Raw genomic sequence first — 18,766 nt, 5'->3', positions numbered from 1 at the left:
TCTCGGCTGGGCTCGCACTAGTTTGATAAACCCTCCGAATCCTCCTATCAAGATGCACATCCTAATCAGTGAGGAATGTGAAGAAAGTCTTTCGATCCAGGCGGAGGGATATTTCTGGTCTATACTACCTTAAGTGGAGAGTATCATCCGAACATAGTATTGCACAATCTGCTATTGGAACTCAAATCGAGCGCTATAAATATGCACATAGGTTGCAGGCGACATTCAATCAATAGCAACTCTAGGTATCATGGCGAACACAAGCAAGCTTTCTCCTGGCAAGGAGCAACCCGCCGAGGTCAAGGGCGTGGCCACAACCGTCGACGCAACCCCCCTTCCTAACTTGGACAGCGAGGCAAGCCTCCCGCTCTCCTCTACCGAGCTAGAGTACGACTTTACCTCGGACGAGTTCAAGAGCATTCCCGAGTTAGTACGGACAGTCGTCGGCTTCGAGGACGATCCATCCACTCCCGTCTTGACCCTGCGTGCTATTCTCCTTTCCTGTATTTTCTGCATACTGGGCAGTGTCGTCTCGCAACTATCCTAGTAGGTCCACTGCATTGCTGTCAAGGGTCATTCTTACAAGCAACTTGCAGTTTTCGCACAACATACGCACCGTTTCCCGTCTTCTTCGTAATCCTCGCTTCTGATCCACTTGGGCGCCTTCTCGCGCGGTTTCTGCCGCACTACAAGGTGCCTCTGGGTCGGTTCTCCTTCTCCCTCAACCCGGGCCCTTGGTCAATCAAGGAACACGCGATTGTTGGTATTGCCGCCAATGCCGGTAGCCAGGGGCAATGGGCTAGTAGGTCAACCTACAATGATGGAAGAACTCTGCTAAGGGTTCAGCTTTCTTGCCGACCAATGCGGCATTGTACTATGGGATTACCATGAATCCTGCCGTCGCACTGTTCTTTGGATGGGTATGTGGGGTGGCCTCGCGCGAAGTGAGATGCTAATCAAGATCTAGGGCGCCTCGTTACTCGGATTCTCGTTCGCCGCGATGGGTGCGTATTGCAGTTCGAACAATGACATGGACTAACAAATCAGTCCGCAACATTCTCATCGACGACCCCGAATTCATATTCCCTCTGTCACTGCAACAAGTGACACTCTATCGAAGCATGGATGCACAGAATACATCGGCAAAGACAAGGGCGCGACAGCAGATGAAGGTACTTGGTGCCTACCCGCTCCACAACCCCACCCCCCACTCGGCTAACGCTCGTTAGGGATTCTGGATCCTATTCGGAGCGACCTTTGTCTGGCAATTTCTCCCAGAGTACCTATTTCCGTTTGTTGCGTCCCTGGCTCCACTCTGCTGGTTCGCCAGTCGCAACCATACTGTCAACTTTATTGGAGCCGGTCGCGGTGGAATGGGCTTGCTCAACATCACCCTTAACTGGTCCAACATCACCTCAACCGTAGTCACATACCCTTACCACGTGCAGGTCATCGTCTTTGTGACATTTGTCATGACGGTAAGCGGAGAGCACCCACCCTGATGTGCCATTGGTAACCCTCTAGTGTTGGATATTAATCCCAATTGCCTACTTTGGCAAGCTCTGGGGATCCCCGACGTACCCTATCATGTCGAACCAAGTGTTCCAGAAGAACGGATCCGCCTATCCGTTCAATGACCTCAGTTTGTATCCCAGCTGTATGGAAGATCGTATGCTAATGTTGTAGTTTACCTCGATTCAAATGGAATCCAGCACGTCAACGAGACAAAGTACGAACAAGTAGGGCTCGCCTACTCCGGCGCTCAGTATACTTGGCAAATGTTCATGGTACACTCTCCCCTCATTGTTTAGCTCTCAAGTACTTATTACCGCTAGTGGGTCGCCTCCTATATGTCCTCCTATGTCTGGTGTGCGTTCTTTCTGGGCCCAAAGATCTACAAGATCTGGAAGGCAAGGAAGCAGGCCGGGAACTACCACCAGGACAGATTGAGCCGCATCATCCAGCAATATCCCGGCCTGGGTAAAAGGTACACTGCCTCCCAGTCCTCGGATTAAATCTCGCGATAATGCGGCTAACACGCAAGGAAGGGAATGGACGGCACTGACCCTGATCCCGATAATCATGCTTCTCGGCGTCGTCGTATCCGGGAGAATCTACATGCCCATCTGGACCTACTTTGTCGCCCTGGGCTTCGGTGCCGCCGCGATGCTCCCCATGAGCTTCGTCTACGCGCTGTCCGGGTTCTCCATCAAGGTCGGGTTCTTTAACGAGCTCATATACGGTTACATGATTGACGCAAAGGGCTCCTCCCGGCACCCGCTGGGCCAACTGGCTTATCGAATCATCTCGGGGAACGTCTGGTATGATGCGCGCATCGTCCTCGAGGACCAGAAGATCGGGCATTACCTGCATATTCCGCCGCGGCAGGTCATTGGGATCCAGATCGTGGCGAATGTGCTTGCGCTGCCGATCAACTACGGAGTCATGCGCTGGGTCCTCGCAACGAAATTCGACTATGTCAGCGGCAAGAAAAAGGACCCGCTCGGTCAATGGACGGGGCAGGAATTCCAATCGTACAATACAGCCGGCATCCAGTACGCGCTCATCGGACCCAAGAAACTCTTCGCAAGCGACTTCTTCAAACCCATCCTCTGGGGCTTCCTCGCGGGCGCCCTCGGCCCAGTCCTCATCTGGACCCTCCATAAGAAATTCCCCCGCGCCCGATTCGACCTGTGGAATACAACCATCTTCTTCGCGTCCGCGGCGACATTCTACGGGAACCTGAGCACGGGGCCCTTCACGACGTTCCTGGTGGGGACATGCACGAACTTTTACCTGTACCGCTACCGCCGCGTCTTCTGGAACAAGTGGGCGTATATCAGTGGTGCGGCGCTGGATACGGGGTTCAATGCAAATCTGCTGTTTATTTTTATCTTCCTGGGCACAACGGGGGTCAAGATGGTGTATTGGTGGGGGAACAATGCGGATAGTGTGGAGCGGTGCTTTGCGCTGTAGAGTTAGGGTTAGTGGCCATCCGGCGCATAAACGAATCCATAGGTAGGCTGGATACACAGCAGCAATGCATGCGTACGCAGAAACTGACCTGTGCGATTTGGCCCGGCATTTTCACTGGGTAGCCTTGCTCAGATCTCAAGGGTCGCTGAGTCGTTCTGTAGACGTAGACTCGGTTACGTTACCCATTCTTCGCTTCGCCACGAATCGTTCTCTCCCTGCGCAGCGCCCTTGTCCAGCACAGCACCCGCTTACTAGAGCCCCAGGTTGAGCTATATAGGCCGAAGGAGCTGATTACGGGTAGTTCATGGCGCGCTGTTATCTTCTGCCATCAGACTCGTGGTTGATTTGGGAAGCCGATGCACTGCAAGATAAGCTCGCCAGCTGCAGCTTGGCGAATGTTCATGGTATACGGTATAACGTCTGGGAGAGCTGTGCGTTTTGCGGGGCAATGAACTGAATCTCTGAGGTCTTGTTGGAACATGATCACTGCAGTGATGATTGCCGGCTACCGAATTGGGGAAATCTTTGTCAGGCACGCAGCACATCCATGTAGCTAAGATGATGAATTTCTATTCCTCCGTACCAACAGTAAGATCCACTAGGCGTACCCAGGTGGAGGCGGGTGCTACCTTGAGGCTTGCAAAGTACTTTGAAATGTCACTCTGTGACGCCCAAGATAGTGAACATAAAGTTCTGGCTAGACAGGAATGGAGTTTGAAACCCTAACTCACTCGAACTTGTAGAAAGAAGCAACCCTCCGCGCCAGTAAACCCGACTCAATTTAGACTAGGAATCATAGATGGTCTTTCCGCAGGGATATTTATGCTCTCTCGAGAGCCTCGACTAGACTTCCAGGCAACTCCCTTGTCATCATTGCCTACGCATTTCGACGTTATCTTTACCCACCGGGATCAGCGACACCGTAGGGCTGATTGGAAACGTGGCTCAACGAGGGGGCGGCAAAGGTTAGCGCCCAAGGCCTTCCCAAAGATCCGCCATGGCCGATAATATTCGATTGTTATATTTGGGTCCGGAGTGACAATCGAGACTCCACGCGCTAGGTCAAGGAGTCACGTTGCCATTTCTGTCACTCTGACCCCGTTGAGAGTGTCCGTTTAGTAAGATCTGTAGCTGGATTCTCTCATCTGCACTAAGCTACCACAGCTTATCCGGCAGATGGACGTGTCGGCTATCGTAACTCATCCCCGGGGTGCAGTATGCATCAAGATCCATCTAGACTAAGCGAGGCATCTAAAACCTCCAATCATCAACGGCTGAAACATGATTCCTATTCGCAAGGCTTCGCTATGCGCGGCACACAACAGACATAAAGCACGCCTTGCATCTAGACCACATGGCGGCCATCGGCCCATCGGCGTTTACATTGCGAGGACCCACAATTGACAGGTCCGCCCAGCCCTAAGTCTCCCCAGGATTCTATCGGTCTGGGATCCTAATGCCGATTTTCGGCTTTAAGCTGTTGACGCCATCATTGGCAACAATTGCCATATATGTCGCGACACAGTCTTCCAACAAGAGCAGCCAATAACACTCTTGACTAAAGCTTGTGTGCGAAGCGAAACTTGGACGCAACATCTCCGGCTCTCGCTCTGTGTATACGCATGTGAAATCTAGAGTGTGTATTTGGTTACCGCCAAGCTTCGATGGCGTGTGGATATCGCCGAATCGTGTCAGATGGCGCTGGAGTAGGAATATGTGCTTCTCCGCGGAGGAAGTCCTGCGGCTGCTCCCGGAGATGTTTGCAGCCGAACTAAGGATGGGGACTCCGTAGCGAGATGGCATCGCTAGTATCCCCCCGCACGCAATGACGGTACGTAATACGTTCCTGCGAGAGTATCAACTCATTTGCCTTCGTGGGCACGACATTCGCCTCTGCCATTATTGTACTTCCTGATAGAAGGTATAAAGATGCGATGTTTCGCCATGCTTTGCCGATCACATCAATTTCCAGACTGCACCCGTCAAAATGGCAGCAGACGAACCCAAGACAATACCAATCTCTACCAACGAGATCGAGTCCGACTCTCGTGGAACCAGCGACGGAGATGAGTCGGACAAGGAGCAGAGAATCGCACCCCATAATGGCAAAAGTACATTCAACTCTGTCGAGGATCACCGCTTCTATAAACCAATCGACAGCTATGAGGGCCTGCACCGGTGGGATCCGCACTTTGAGTGGACGCCGGAGGAGGAGAAGAGGATTGTGAGAAAGGTAGCTCGCCCCTACGTGTTGGTTTTCTGTTAAGTATGAGGTTAACAAGAGTTATAGATCGACGCCCGCGTGTGCACATTCGCCTGCGTAACCTTCTTCGCCCTGCAACTCGACCGCGGAAACATCGGCCAAGCCCTGGCAAGCACCCTCCTCGAAGACCTCAACATGACCAGCAACGACTACAATACAGGACAGACCATCTTCCTCGTCTGCTTCCTCCTCGCCGAACTCCCCTCGCAACTCATCTCCAAGCGCCTCGGTCCCGACCGCTGGATCCCCATCCAGATGGTCGCATGGAGTCTTGTCGCCGCCTGCCAGGCCTTTCTCAAGACGAAATCCGCGTACCTGGGTCTCCGCGCTTTACTTGGTCTCCTCGAGGGCGGATTCATTCCCGACACAATCCTCTTCCTATCATTCTTCTATAAATCCAGCGAATTGCCGAAGCGGTTGACATGCTTCTGGATCTCATACACGCTCACCAGCATAATCGGCGCCTTCCTCGCCTTTGGCTTCCTGCACATCAAGGACTCGAACGGCGGCGGATCCTGGCGATACCTCTTTGCCTACGAGGGCCTCATCACAGGCGTAATCGGTATCATCGCAGCATTTTGGATGCCTGCCTCCCCGGTGCAGACCAAGGGCGGGTTCCGGGGCAAGGACGGCTGGTTCAACGAGCACGAGGAGAAGATCATGGTGAACCGCGTGATCCGCGATGACCCGAGTAAAGGCAGCATGCACAACCGGCAGGCCGTTACGCCGAAGCTCCTCTGGGAGAGTCTAAAGGATTACCACATGTGGCCGATTTATGGACTGGGACTCATCTGGATGATTCCGACGACGCCCGCGACGAATTATCTCACGCTGCAGCTGCGCCAGCAGGGGTTTTCGACGTTTCAGACGAATCTGCTGGTTATCCCGTCTGCGGTGCTTGCGATTATTACGATGATTAGCACGACGTGGTTGGCCGAACGGACGAATCAGAGATTGCTCTTTGGGGCCGGGGTTGAGGTTTGGAATCTCGTTTTGCTTATTGCGCTCGAGACACTTCCGGAGAAGAGTATGCCCTGGCCGCGATGGGCGATTCTCACGCTGCTTGTTGGAGGGCCGAGTATTCATCCTGTTGTTGTGGCCCTCACCTCGCGGAATGCGGGATCCGTACGGACGAGGACGGTTGCGTCGGCGTTGTATAATATGTCGGTGCAGTTAAGTAGTATTGCTGGAGCGAATGTGAGTCTTATCCCCCTCTCGTGCGCCGCTGAGTACTAATTGTGTTTCTAGGTCTATCGAACGAATGATGCACCGTACTACAAGCACGGTAACAAGGTCCTCATTGCCTTGGCTGTGACGAGTATGTTCCTCTTTGGGGCAGCCAAGGTTTATTATGACTGGCGGAACAGGTACCTTATTTGCTCTCCTCCTCCATTCTGAGATCAGATGCTGATGGCCGCAGACAAAATGCCGCCAAGTGGCAGGCTTTGACACCCGAGCAGAAGGAGACGTATCTCCGTGAGAATCCCGTCATGACGAATAAACGGTATGTCGCCTCTCGGGGTTCCATGTTTGACCAAAGCTAACAGTGAGTAGAATTGATTTCAGGTTCGCTTCTTAGAGCGCGGCGCACATCGCAAAGTGTTGAGATGTTGGAGTCTTGGCTGGCTGTTGGAGCTGAAAGCTGTCGGTTATATACTTGCACCCTGGTCACCAGGCCCTTGTTTACGCCGAGCCCGACCAAGGATGATACATAGAGTTCTAGATGGAGCTCACGCACATGGCAAATTAATAGAGTACGCTATACACTTATCCATGTTCCTAGATACCCTCGACAACTCACCGACAATTCCGTGTGGTCCACGCTGGCGTAATCACGTCACCCTCGCTTAAATGAGGTTATACCACTGATAAGCCGGCAGCCACAAAGCTCTGCCCCATCGCCTCTCCGCATCGATCACGCCAGGTGCAACAGCTTATGAACAATTGTCCTCGTTACTCCAGCACCATTATAAGCAGAATGCCGCGCTTTGCTCCCCTCCTGCACTCGACACCGTGGGGTCTCATTGCGCCATCCATCGAGCCATGTCTACTCCAACAAAGTAATCCATAACGTATAAAGCTCGCGACACACCCTTGATCAACTAAGATGGCAACCCTCCCACGTTTTGCATCCGCCTCTACCACAGTCAATACGTAATGGCACCGCGCTATGACTCCGTCGCCATAATCGGCACCGGCCCCTCAGGAATAAGCGCTGTAAAAGCCCTGTCCGACGAAAACGTCTTTAGCCGAATCCGCGTCTTCGAGCGCCGTGACCGTCCCGGCGGCCTCTGGCACTACGACCCGATCCCCGACGTCTTCCCGACACCGGGCGTGGACCCGGAAATCCGACCAGGGATCCCGGAAACATTACCGAGTTTCACGGACCCTGTCCCCGAAGACCTGACTGCCAGAACGGGGATCCACGATGCGCTGGATAGTAATGTTGGCTCGCAGGTCATGGCGTTTACGCACAGGGCGTTTCCCGAGGTGAATTCGGCGGTTTCGGTGCGGCAGCTCGGGAAAGCAAATCCCAGTCGGCCGTTTCGCGTTGTTGCGGGTTATCTCGAGGATATACTCCGCCCCTACCTCGACCTCGTCTCGTTCAGCACAACCGTCGAGCGCGTCGAAAAGGTCGGATCCAAATGGCGCGTCACAGCGCGGCAACGCGGCCACTTCCATCGGAATAGACCCGCTGAGTACTGGTGGGCCGAGGACTTTGATGCCGTTATCGTTGCGAGTGGACACTATAATGTCCCGCTTATTCCGGAGATTGAGGGGTTGGATGAGGCGTTTAAACTAACTCCAGATGTGTTTGAGCACTCGAAGAGTTTCCGGCATGCGAATGAATATGTGGACAAGAGGGTTGTTGTTGTGGGTGGGAATATCTCGAGTGCGGATCTCATTGCGGATTTGCACGCTGTTGTCCGGGGCGGACTGGTGCTTTCGCAGCGCGGGAAGAATGAGGCGTTGAATAATGTTTTTACCCTTCCTGGGGTCGAGGTAAAGCCGACTATTACGAGGGTTGGAAGTTCTGCTGGTGGCAATGGTGTGAGTCTGACGTTCAGCGATGGCTCGACGGTGGAAGACGTCGACAAGGTCATCTTCGCAACGGGGTATAAACTCTCCTACCCCTTCCTGGTCCCGGACGTCGTCACACCAAGCAACCGCGTCTCGGGCTTCTACCAGCACATCTTCAAGATTGGCGACCCCTCACTCGCACTAGTCGGCCAGGTCCGCGGAGCACTCAGTTTCCGTGTCTACGAGTACCAAGCCATCGCGGTCGCTCGGTACTTTGCCGGCCACAACGCGAAGCCGCTTCCCTCACCAAAGGAGCAGGACGATTGGGAAGTGGAACGGCTCAAGTACAAGGGGAATAGTGCGATCTTCCATGAGGTCAAGCCGGATTTCAAGGAGTATTTCGAGTGGTTGCGCGAGTTTTCGGGGCCGGCTGCTAAGGGGACGACGGCGTATGCGCTGCCGGTTTATCGGGATAACTGGGCCGAGTTGGGGTTTGCGATTCTGCAGCTCAAGGATAAGTATTGGCAGGAGATTAAGCGGGCTGAAGAGCGCGTCAAGGCGAAATTATAGGTGCGGACTGTCCTAGCAATTGGCCAGATAGGGGTAAAGTCTCATCATCTTTGTCATGATCGATAATAAACATCTCCATGGCATCTGTAAAGCCTGACAAAGCTGCTTCTTATATTGTTTGGGGCAAACGTGCAGACAGCGACTCAAACGCAAGATCAAAACAAGGTATAAATCCAGCATCTGAGCTCATGAAAAGTGAGGAAACAGGCTATGCCAACTCGGCGCCTCGTAAACAGACGCCGGCATTCCAGAAAAGCAGTAGAAAATTAAAACAATGATACCGAGACGGCACACAACATAAACAGCCAACATGCAATAGGCAATCTTTTCAGTAAGTTCGCCCAAGGTCTCGTCCCGGTGAGTCTGAGGGTCCCCAATATCATCTGCAGCTAGAATGATAACGGCCAGAAAGACTATCGCGCCCATTGGGATACACGTTGCCCCGAGACTGAAAACCCTCCACATGTTGCGCACTGCTGGAGAGGGGAAATCCCAGTTCCAAGCGATGAGATGGATGGCTGAAAAGGCGACCGCCGAGCTATGAAAGATGGTTGATTTTGCGAACTCGGGCGATAGGTATGGCCCGAGTAGACCATGTAGCACACCAATGACATACTCTGTCTCCATGGTAGTGTTCCAGATACGCTCTTCGGTGCTCCACATTTCTAATCTCGAACGAACCTGAGCAGCCGTCTCTGGATCCGAACAGAGCAAGCGGATATGTCGCTGGGCGTCAAAGGGCTTGCACCACCAAAAGGCATACATTATAAAGGCGCACATGGTAAATGCAAGCGTGGTAAGCTCAAGCTCTGTCAAAGGTAACCCCTGTGAGGCGCGTCCAATGCTTTGGATAATAAGCCAGGTGCATTGTACGACGGCAAATGCTTTCGTGAGTGGATCCGATTTTGCCTGGTTCTTGATGTCCTCCTCTGTAACGCGAGGAAAGCAGGCAGCGCTCTCCGTGTCTTGTGTCATGGCTTGGAATACCGCCACAGCAACGGAATCGATGAATCTATAGCGCTCTTGATCACCAGGGGTTTCGCATTCTGATGGCGTTTCCGACTGTATCGAAAAGTAATCGAGTCTCTGCAGTGGCTTAAGCGGAGTTGAGCCACTTTCTGGCGTGTGCACTTGAATTTCGGCCTCGTTTGATGGAGTTTTTTCGTTGGGCTGAGCGGGAACAGCAATCACAAACCCCCCCATGAGAGCAAAAAAGGCATGCGTTATGGTGAACCCAGTGGAACAGACTCTCCTGGTTAGTTTCCAGGCTTGCCAAAACTCGTCGGCGGCCATTGCGATTCCAAGCTCCGGCGCAATGACAATTACGCAGATCCACTTGACCTGCCGAATGATAACTCTCCAGCGAAGTCGAGTCGGCCAGTATGGCAGCCATCCCCAGATTGTATGCCATTGAGCCTCGCTTTCCTCTTGACTGGGGAGGTTGAAATGCATGCATTTCCAGGTACACACGAGGAAAATAGCCCCACAACTCCACAAAATGTCTGAGGTGCCTCGAACATTTGGAGAAGAGACCCATCCGACTCGATCGGGGTTTTGGTCCGCAGCTGTGTTGTTGTGAGCGAGCACGAGGATTGGAAGAACAATCAAATTGATCATCAGCGCCATGATGGATGAAGACTGGCAGGTCGATGGATGCTGCTAGTTTGAGGAAAACGAGGCGTTACCTCTCCTTTTGTATTTGCTGATCTCTCAGCCTTGCGTTGGCCCTCCTGCAGTGCTTGTTTTTTTGGGCTCAGCTTGGTGGCGGGGGCTGAGCCCGCAGCAAAAGTTCACAGCCTTTGGCGTTAGAAATAGATCCGAGTCTGCGTGATCGAAAGAGCGCCTTCACCCTACTCGCTGCACTGCCGCCATCAATGCTGAGGGCTAGAAACGCTTTCTCAACCCATGTGTCGAGAACACATGGGGATGATGATAGAGCTAATGTCGCCCGTCAATTATCACCTCAATTGATATGTACACTTCGATCGTCGAGTTTGCAGGAGTCTGTAACCTCGCCTGCAGTAACTTGCAGGGACAGGGCGACCACTCAGGCTGGCACACGCACGTGCCGTGCTGGGCGGGCGACCGGTCGCTCCTTCCTCGTTCGTCCGCTTAACACGCGGCTGGAGCAACAACCAGCCCACTTCAACTCTCAACTTCAACGCATCGTCTATGATTCTCCGCTCCGAAGGACATTTATCTTCTTTTATGATATGTCTACCTCGCTAGGACGTACAATCGCTAACTCAATTATCACTCCCGGAGGCCTTGACCTCGTCATTCCTCAGCCTCGCCATATACGCCATCTCCTCCTCCGCCCCGCGAACGTTATGCAAATACGTCTTGAAGTTCTGCGACATGGAGACAACCTGTCGTAGATGATCATCAGTCAGCTCGGGGACGTCGTTGCCCTCTTGCTTTGCCTGGTAACATGCGAGGGCAACGGCGGTTTGGAATGCTGGTCATTGTCAGTCTCAGGCCAATTGTTCATTTCCTCAGTGCACCTACCATTACGAATCTCGCGACCGTTCCACTTCAGAGCCTGAAGGTCTTTCGACTTTCGAACAAACTCCTTCGCGTCGTAGGAGCAGCGAATTTCCTGTCCGTTTATCTCGCGATTTCGAGAAAGCTTCTTGAAGTGATTGTCCCAGATTTGCTGTCGCGAACCCTCGTCTAACGGATCGTATCCTATTTGCACGTGGATTCGCGACATGAAGGCTTCGTCGAAACTGCCGACGCGGTTCGTCGTAAGGAAGAGAATACCTTGGAAGTAATCGAGGGCGCGAAGGAAGACTGCGCCCAGGTTAGTCTCCAGGCGATGCAACAGTGGTTATCTGGCAAACTCACTTGACACAATACTGTTCCGTCGAAGATCCTGCGATGATCGGGCTTCGAGATAAACATCGGCTTCGTCCAGAAGAACAATAGCGTTCCACTTCTTCGCATCACGGAAGAATCGAAGCAGGTTCTGCTCGAGAGTCTCCGGCTCCTGGCCTAAGTCGGCGGATGTGATACTGAGCAGGGGTCGACCGGAGTACTCGGCAACGGATTCTGCGCGGACTTGTTAGCCTTCTTCGAAGCTCTGCATTAGTGGTAGAAGCTCAAAGAGTGCTCTGTACATACCGGCTGTAAGTGTTTTTCCTGTTCCTGGAGGACCGTGAAGGAGCAGAATTTGTCCTTCTCCCTTGCCGCTGATAAAGTCCGATGTGAAGGTCTGTGTGTACGCTCCACCATAGATCTCGCAAATCGCCTTGATCATATGTTTGTTACCCTCGGGTTTCATCACCAGAAGGTCGATTATGTTCTTCTGGATACGTGGTGGTTCCAGTCCCGATACTTCGAGGAGATCTGAGATGCGTTGTCAGTGCCGCTCAGATATACATGCACAGATGACCTACCCCAAGCACGATCCTTTAGCACAAATCCATAGACATGCGACCAGCAGAGCATGTACTGATGGTCTGTCAGTTCAGTCCGAGTGCTGAGGTCAATGTCATCATAGTCATCGAATCTGCGGCGCTGGATGTCCCGCTGGTGCGATTCGTTCTCGTGGCAACTCTTGCATGGGCAACTGGGTACGCGGGTTCGCTCCCCCAACTCGATCCCGACTAGGCCTGTCACGGGAAGCGGAGGCTCTCTTTCATCCTTGTAATCGCCCCCGATCGCGTTCTTCAAGTACCAGGGTTGACTGGTGTGGTCGATGACAACTCGTGCTCGAGTAAACTGTCCAAGTCAGGATTGCACACCAATAGCAGAAAGCAACACTCACCTCGCGAATCCCTTGCAGATTACTCGGACCAGTATATTCGCGAAAAGTTGGTTTTTTCACCATCTCGACAAAGTTCTTACCCCGGTTGATGAGAGTCTGACGCAGAGACTTCTCAGGGTTATCGTCTTTGTGGAATTCAGTCGGAAATACTGGCAGAGATTGAATCTCACGCTCGCCGTCGAAGACGGGGATGATAATCTCCTTCATCGAGCGTGTGAGAACGACACCATCGAAATTGAGGTTCCAGACATGAACTTTATACGGCAAGATGCGCGACTCGGGCGCCGTCCACTGCGGGCCTCCTATATAACCCTCCACCACGTACGCATTCAGATGCCCCTGCTCTCTCACATAGACATCTGACCCCGGTTTTAGAAGCATCCAAAATGAGTTGAACTTGGTCTTCGGGATAGGATGGCGCCACATGAGTTCGGCCTCGTCTATGGGAACGGGGGGATCGTCTTGGAGGTATTCGAGGAGAACATCAATGGCGTCGCGACAGCTCTCGCTGTACTCGGGGTCGTGCGTCTCCTTTACCTGATCTCGGTACTCAATCAACCTCTGCCGGTAATGCCAAAGGTCGGTGAATGGGTAAACATATCGGCCTTGATCGAGACTGGTCGTGATGTCTCTCCCGCGCCATCGCTTCTCGATACACACGTCCGGCACAGCTTGAAAGCTAATGACTGCTCGTAGAGCAGCAAGCAGAACTTGCGACCGGATATATAATATCGGAACTCCCACACTGTCGATCCTGTTCTCGATGGGAGCATCTGGGTCCCTGTTGTTGCAAGAAAACTCTCTCTGCTCTTCCAGGATGGTCCCCGTGTTGTCTGTGCCAAAGGACTTTTTGTCGGTAATCTTGGTTTGAAATTGCTGCTGAGAGTGAAAGACAAGGTCGCCGTCGTCGTCGGGCACAAAGTATTTCGCCAAATAGGAAATCTTTGGCACTTCCTTGTTCTCTACGGGCTCTCCCTCAGTCACGGTGGTCTCTGCGGCCTTTTTCGCATTGCGAACCTCCTCCAGTATATTCCAGGCTCCTCGCATCCAGATTTTGAACTCCCACCCCGGCGATACCGACTCGTCCCAGTGCTTAGATAAGACATATGACTCTTCGGGCCGAAGCTTGATGATGGCGAACTCGCCCTCGGGGCCCTCGTTTGAGTCGTCGAGGGTCCCGGCGTAGTGCTTGGGGAGGTAGGTGTCGAAATAGACCATTTTAACCAGCGCTTTGAGTCCCTGGGCCCCGTTAGCGATGGGATTTTGGTTTCAGGAATTGCTTACCGTCCAGGTTTTAGCTTCTTCGTACGGGAATATCCATCGTGTGCCGATGGGATCGACAAAGACAACATGTTCAGCTCTGGCTTTTGGAGTCTGGTTGGTCGATGGCGCTTCTTCAGCGACCGTTTCATGGTCGACATTCTCCCCGGGTTTCGTTTCCGAGTCATTTTGAGTGCCATCTCCGTCTTTTGAAAGGGGGCCCGTTTCTTCCTCGGCGGGTGCCTCGCTGATTTCCACACCACTGTCCTTATCTTGTTCAGCGACGGCTGGAACGATTCCTTTTACACATTAGCTATAACCCTTATCGATTGAAATGTTGCGTCTTTGATTGCTCTGCTCACCTCCGGTTGCCTCCACTTTTGCTGTCACGGGATCGTTTGCGCCGTTCGTTTTCGGCACTGCGTGGCTTTCACTGCCAGCCTGTGTGAGGACCTCCATGTCTTCGTGGATACGGTCAAAGATGAAAAGTTGGTATCTCCAATGTTTGCGACTGCACCAGATGTCCAGTCAGACCTGCGCCCCATCGCTTATTAAGATCACGAAACGGCCCCCACAATGCTCAGCTCAGAAAGGCTGGAACATGCTGGTGACAAGCCACGTCACAGCGCGGGCCATGGTGTGCAGTAGGGCGCTTCCGTGGCCAGTTAAATCAGGCTCTGGTCGCGCCAAAGGCTCAACTCGTCCCAGACGAGACTTGCGAAGGAGGATCGCGATTCATTCGATCGAAACTCCTCTGGGTTATTGTACAATCTTTGTCCATTGCGCTGGAGTTTCTGCTAGATTTGAAAGATTCTTGCTTCCTTAACCCTAACAAACATAACAACCTTTTTGGTTCGGTCCCAGCGGCTGTCACGGAACGCTCCGTGCCTTGTTATTCTACCCATCCAGTCCTTGCAACCCAATCCAAGAACTTGCTAGACGCTAATGCAAGCCCGTAACTAGGAGTTGACCAATCATGGCACTGACGTTAACCCTAAACAGGCATAGCCCAGGTCAATTGTTAAGAAATGCGGGCTTGCGGAAGTTCAGCTGGAGGCCAGTGCCCGCTTCCTCCAATGGGCTCAGAGAACAATGCCATGGTCGAACAGGCCCTGTTCCACGACCAAACTGACGCAACAAACATGCATCGCGGGGTTCCTTGCCGGCACAGCCTTGGTTACAGCCACAGTCTGTGGCTGAGTCCTTCTTCACTCCAGCGTCGCTGCCTTCAAAAATAAGCCTCATCCCCTTTTCGACATTGGACATTGTACCGTACAACCCAGAACGCAGTGACAACCACGATGAGCAGCACAGACCAGATGACGCCGACCAAGATCGTACGCCGGTTTACCGAGGAGCTGGAACCGGCGTCGGATTTGGCAATCCAGACGAAAGAATTTCAGAAGCACCTGGACGACGAAGTCGAGTCTCGGGATAGGCTCCGCATGGATCGGATCTACAACGGCCAGAATGGCCAGCAGAAGTGTGTTACTATTTCCTTTAAAATACGTATTTGACATGTTCCAAATGACTGACCTGGCGTGTCCAGCACATTCGCCGGAGTTGAGATCGCACGCCAAGCGCTCCAATCCAAATGCGACGAGTTCTTTGCTTCGCTCGCGCAGAAAGAGGCAGCAGAGAAGAAGAAAACGTCTGTTTTGCGATTTCGGCATCGGAGCCAGACGGAGCAGAAAGTCGCTACGCAGCTCCGCGGCAGTGGTGAGTTTACCGTCGGGCAGGTCAATAGTATCACGAAGCAGCTTGAGACGCAGTGGAGGCAGTCGAATAGTAAGGTGAGTCGCATACATGACTGTGTGGAGAAAGTCCAACAACCCTATTAACGAGAGCAACAGGTAGCGACCAACTTCATGAAAGTCTGTCAGAAGCTCGACGGGCACAAGCAGATCTTCCAGTGGTTTCCGAACCAAACGTCGTATACATCGACGCTATGCGGTGCTGTCGCGATGGTCATTCAGGTACTTACAGTCTTCCCCTGGTTCCTCCTATCCGTCGTCTAAGTCTTCTTGAAGGCGACGGTCAGCTACTCCAACATCGCCGAACAACTATCCGGCTACGTCGCCGAGCTCTCCGAGAGCATCAGCATATGCACAATATGGCTAGACCTATACCAAAAGCCCAGCATGCAGAAACGGCTGTCGGACATCTACACGCAATTCTTTGACTTCTTCATCAAAGTCGCCAGCTGGTACCTGAAACCAAAACCGTCACGATGGCTCGACTCGTTCAATGCGAATTTCTCCACAGGGTATGAGAGTACGGTCAAGCTTATCAAGAATTCGATTCAGCTCATCAGCGAAGAGGCGCAAATCCAGAATGCGTTTCAGATCAATGCGATCGTTCCCCAGATTGATCAGTCGCTTGATGCCGTCGAGGCGAGGATCATTGCGCAGGTGGTGCAGACCAGGAAGGAGACGAATGAAGTCGGGAGGGGGATGTATAGTCTTCTTATGGAGACGGCAAGAGAACGTAAGTTCCGATTGCTATCTGGACACGAGGGTCACTGGCTAACCATTCTGTAGTGGATTCTCTGAAGAAACAAGTACAGGAGATACATGCACTAACAGGATCACCGCCTCGTAAAATGATGGCCATGGCACCCGACAACACCGGCACGCAAGCAATCGAACTGGCGGACGGGGTCTCACGACACGAAGCCGAACAGCTTTGCGAGCACCTTCAGTCCATAATCGACCAAGTTGGCGGTGGCGACGGAATAAAGCTCGCGATCCAAGCTGGGAAACTCCTCGCCGAGCCGGCTATGGTCCATGTCCTGGGCAAATGGACCCAAGCGACATCCGGAGAAGCCCAGATTCTGTGGATAATGAGTCCCTACGAAATCGGTCCGCAGACGAGCGCACAGCTAGCCGCCCTCGGTGTCATCCGGACTGCCATCCAGGCGAAGGCGCAGTTTGTCTCGTATATCTGCCAGCGCCCGCGGTTCGGTGCGGGCTCGCAGTTTCGAACGGCGGAGGATAAAGTCGGTGTGCTTGCGATGGTACTTAGCTTCATACGCCAGTTACTACAGTTCCAGCCTCCCGAGGATAAAGTCCGCATACCCAAGGAAATGATCGATACCCTCATAGAACCAATCGATCAGAGCTGGACCGCTGCAATGGGCATCCTCCGCATCCTCCTCGAGCACACACCAACGCTCCGCTACGTCATCATCTCAAGCCTAAACCTCTTCGAGGGTGGCGCGCGCGAGATGGTTCAAGAATTTGTCGACGTCCTCTTCGCGCATGTGAATACCGTGGACTGGCCAGTGCGAGTCTTGTTTACGACGTCGGGCCAGTCGAGGGTGCTCGGGCTGAGTGTTCCAAGGGAGAGTAAGGTGCTGTCGAACAGTACGTTTCATCAGATGAAGGGGCGGACGATGTATCGGCAGTTGGATATGGTTGAGTGAGCGGGATTGGACTTGCGCGTTCATCAAGCGTTAGGGTGGAATTGTATTGGTTCCCTTATTCTCTAATGGCGGGCTCATTTGAGTTCTGCATAAAATAGGAGCAACGGTAGCTTCTAAGCTTATTTTTTCTTCGATCAAGAATGCGGGATACGTAGCGCTAAGTGCGAAGACACCGTGTAAGGAGACCCTTCCTCTCCATAACTCCTCGCCTCCATAATCGCCGTTCCCCTGAGATAGCGCCAGCCAGTCGCGGGCTCACCGCACCAGTCGCATAGCCAAAGGCTCCATGCTCTTTATCTCTGCCATCGCAATGCAAGACACGGTGCGAAGACAATTGATCCCAGGTTCCCAGGCACGAGGAGTGTCAGGGGAGATTCTCAGTCAATGCATCACGCAGGCGACTTACATCCAGTCAGTTCGGTTTTAACGGCAAAGGAAGGTGCGACCCATAGCTCCTTCCGGCGCAGGGTGGCGCCTGCCATTGTCGTACCTGATATCAATGGGAAGGAGCGATCTGCAAGGCCACGATTATGGAAGGTACGAGTCAGGGTCGCTCTTTCCTTCGTAGTACAGACGTGCTGGGGCCTAGCACGTGTGACATGGCCGCGCCACTACAAGTATGTGTTCGTTCGTTCGTCATTGCCATACTAGTAAGCTCGCAATGCATCTCCCCTGAAGAGGCCAGTAGAACTGATCAGTCTAAGCCGCAATGATAGGGGATAAGTAGATAAGTGGACGCAATTCTGCTTTCAGCCGCACCATGTGACGTCGGGTATAGGTGGGAGTGAGTGAAGTATGGTGCATCAACACTCCACCTTTGTACTTGTGCCAACGTCTGGGCTTACTGCGTCAGGTCTCACGATCCCAGAAGGCGACACCAGTTGAAAGCTCAAGCAGATCTACTTATCGAGTTCCCTTCAGGGTAATATGCCGCGAAAACGAGCGAAAAAGCCACCGTCTCTAGCCGACTTCAACCCGCCCGCATACTGCAAACCAAACGCGGAGCGTCAGGGCCAATAAATCACTGCCGGACATGGTAGACATACATGCAGTGGTGGTATGGCACTGGCTGTCAGCAGTCAATAATCCGACGCAGGTGCAGCACTGCCTAGAGCCCCTTCTTTGTCCGACGAAAGGATCAAGCAATGCCGTCTGCCACGTGGACCTCTGTCCACCAGTAGGCACTAGAGACTCAAGGGAATTCTAAACTAGTCCCCAGTCATGCAGAGCCGCAGAGCATGCCTGGCTCTCGAGCCGAAGCACGATCAACTTGACATGTCCACGGGTACATAACATGCATATTCTCGGCGCAAACCTCAACGTCTCTAATCTAGGCTACTGTGGAGCGCCACCGGCGGCTCCAAACTCACGGACGACGAATCGAGCCCTAACTTTTGTTGGAATGGGCAGATATGCAGTCCTGGATGACGCGTGTCCGTCCGGCCTCCGAGTCGAGACCAGTGGCTTGGACTGTATTCCGGAG

At 52.9% G+C, this 18,766-nt stretch overlaps 6 protein-coding genes across 6 annotated transcripts; 4 read left to right on the top strand and 2 right to left on the bottom strand.

Moving 5' to 3' along the window:
- Positions 1-250: 250 nt before the first annotated feature.
- On the top strand, positions 251-2,976 carry BJX68DRAFT_253868 (OPT family oligopeptide transporter; the record flags this gene model as incomplete). Its single annotated transcript, XM_071042798.1, has 11 exons — positions 251-298; positions 356-546; positions 597-802; positions 847-920; positions 968-1,004; positions 1,048-1,172; positions 1,230-1,478; positions 1,525-1,642; positions 1,687-1,787; positions 1,836-1,987; positions 2,049-2,976. The coding sequence occupies 11 exons, from the start codon at positions 251-253 to the stop codon at positions 2,974-2,976; spliced, it is 2,229 nt and encodes a 742-aa protein (XP_070901431.1).
- Positions 2,977-4,957: 1,981 nt separating this feature from the next.
- Positions 4,958-6,818, top strand: BJX68DRAFT_274371 (major facilitator superfamily domain-containing protein; the record flags this gene model as incomplete). Its single annotated transcript, XM_071047649.1, has 5 exons — positions 4,958-5,209; positions 5,267-6,436; positions 6,488-6,606; positions 6,660-6,743; positions 6,794-6,818. Exons 1-5 carry the CDS (start codon positions 4,964-4,966, stop codon positions 6,816-6,818), a joined length of 1,644 nt encoding a protein of 547 aa, XP_070901430.1. The 5' UTR covers positions 4,958-4,963.
- Positions 6,819-7,185: 367 nt separating this feature from the next.
- Positions 7,186-8,830, top strand: BJX68DRAFT_274368 (uncharacterized protein; the record flags this gene model as incomplete). The annotated part of the gene is made up of 1 exon (XM_071047648.1): positions 7,186-8,830. The coding sequence occupies exon 1, from the start codon at positions 7,397-7,399 to the stop codon at positions 8,828-8,830; it is 1,434 nt and encodes a 477-aa protein (XP_070901429.1). The 5' UTR covers positions 7,186-7,396.
- A 186-nt stretch (positions 8,831-9,016) lies between these two features.
- Positions 9,017-10,456, bottom strand: BJX68DRAFT_264464 (uncharacterized protein; the record flags this gene model as incomplete). The annotated part of the gene is made up of 1 exon (XM_071044964.1): positions 9,017-10,456. One exon carries the CDS (start codon positions 10,454-10,456, stop codon positions 9,017-9,019), a length of 1,440 nt encoding a protein of 479 aa, XP_070901428.1.
- Positions 10,457-11,076: 620 nt separating this feature from the next.
- On the bottom strand, positions 11,077-14,318 carry BJX68DRAFT_264463 (ATP-binding protein; the record flags this gene model as incomplete). Its single annotated transcript, XM_071044963.1, has 8 exons — positions 11,077-11,288; positions 11,339-11,623; positions 11,678-11,881; positions 11,954-12,178; positions 12,229-12,553; positions 12,600-13,838; positions 13,884-14,158; positions 14,222-14,318. 8 exons carry the CDS (start codon positions 14,316-14,318, stop codon positions 11,077-11,079), a joined length of 2,862 nt encoding a protein of 953 aa, XP_070901427.1.
- Positions 14,319-15,160: 842 nt separating this feature from the next.
- BJX68DRAFT_264462 (uncharacterized protein) lies at positions 15,161-17,283 on the top strand (the record flags this gene model as incomplete). Its single annotated transcript, XM_071044962.1, has 5 exons — positions 15,161-15,342; positions 15,409-15,652; positions 15,713-15,835; positions 15,890-16,346; positions 16,400-17,283. The coding sequence occupies 5 exons, from the start codon at positions 15,161-15,163 to the stop codon at positions 17,281-17,283; spliced, it is 1,890 nt and encodes a 629-aa protein (XP_070901426.1).
- Positions 17,284-18,766: the final 1,483 nt, after the last annotated feature.

Source organism: Aspergillus pseudodeflectus (assembly GCF_044049435.1).
Source record: "Aspergillus pseudodeflectus strain CBS 756.74 chromosome Unknown BJX68scaffold_11, whole genome shotgun sequence".
NCBI lineage: Eukaryota > Fungi > Ascomycota > Eurotiomycetes > Eurotiales > Aspergillaceae > Aspergillus > Aspergillus pseudodeflectus.
This window is presented reverse-complemented; position numbering and strand designations above follow the sequence as displayed.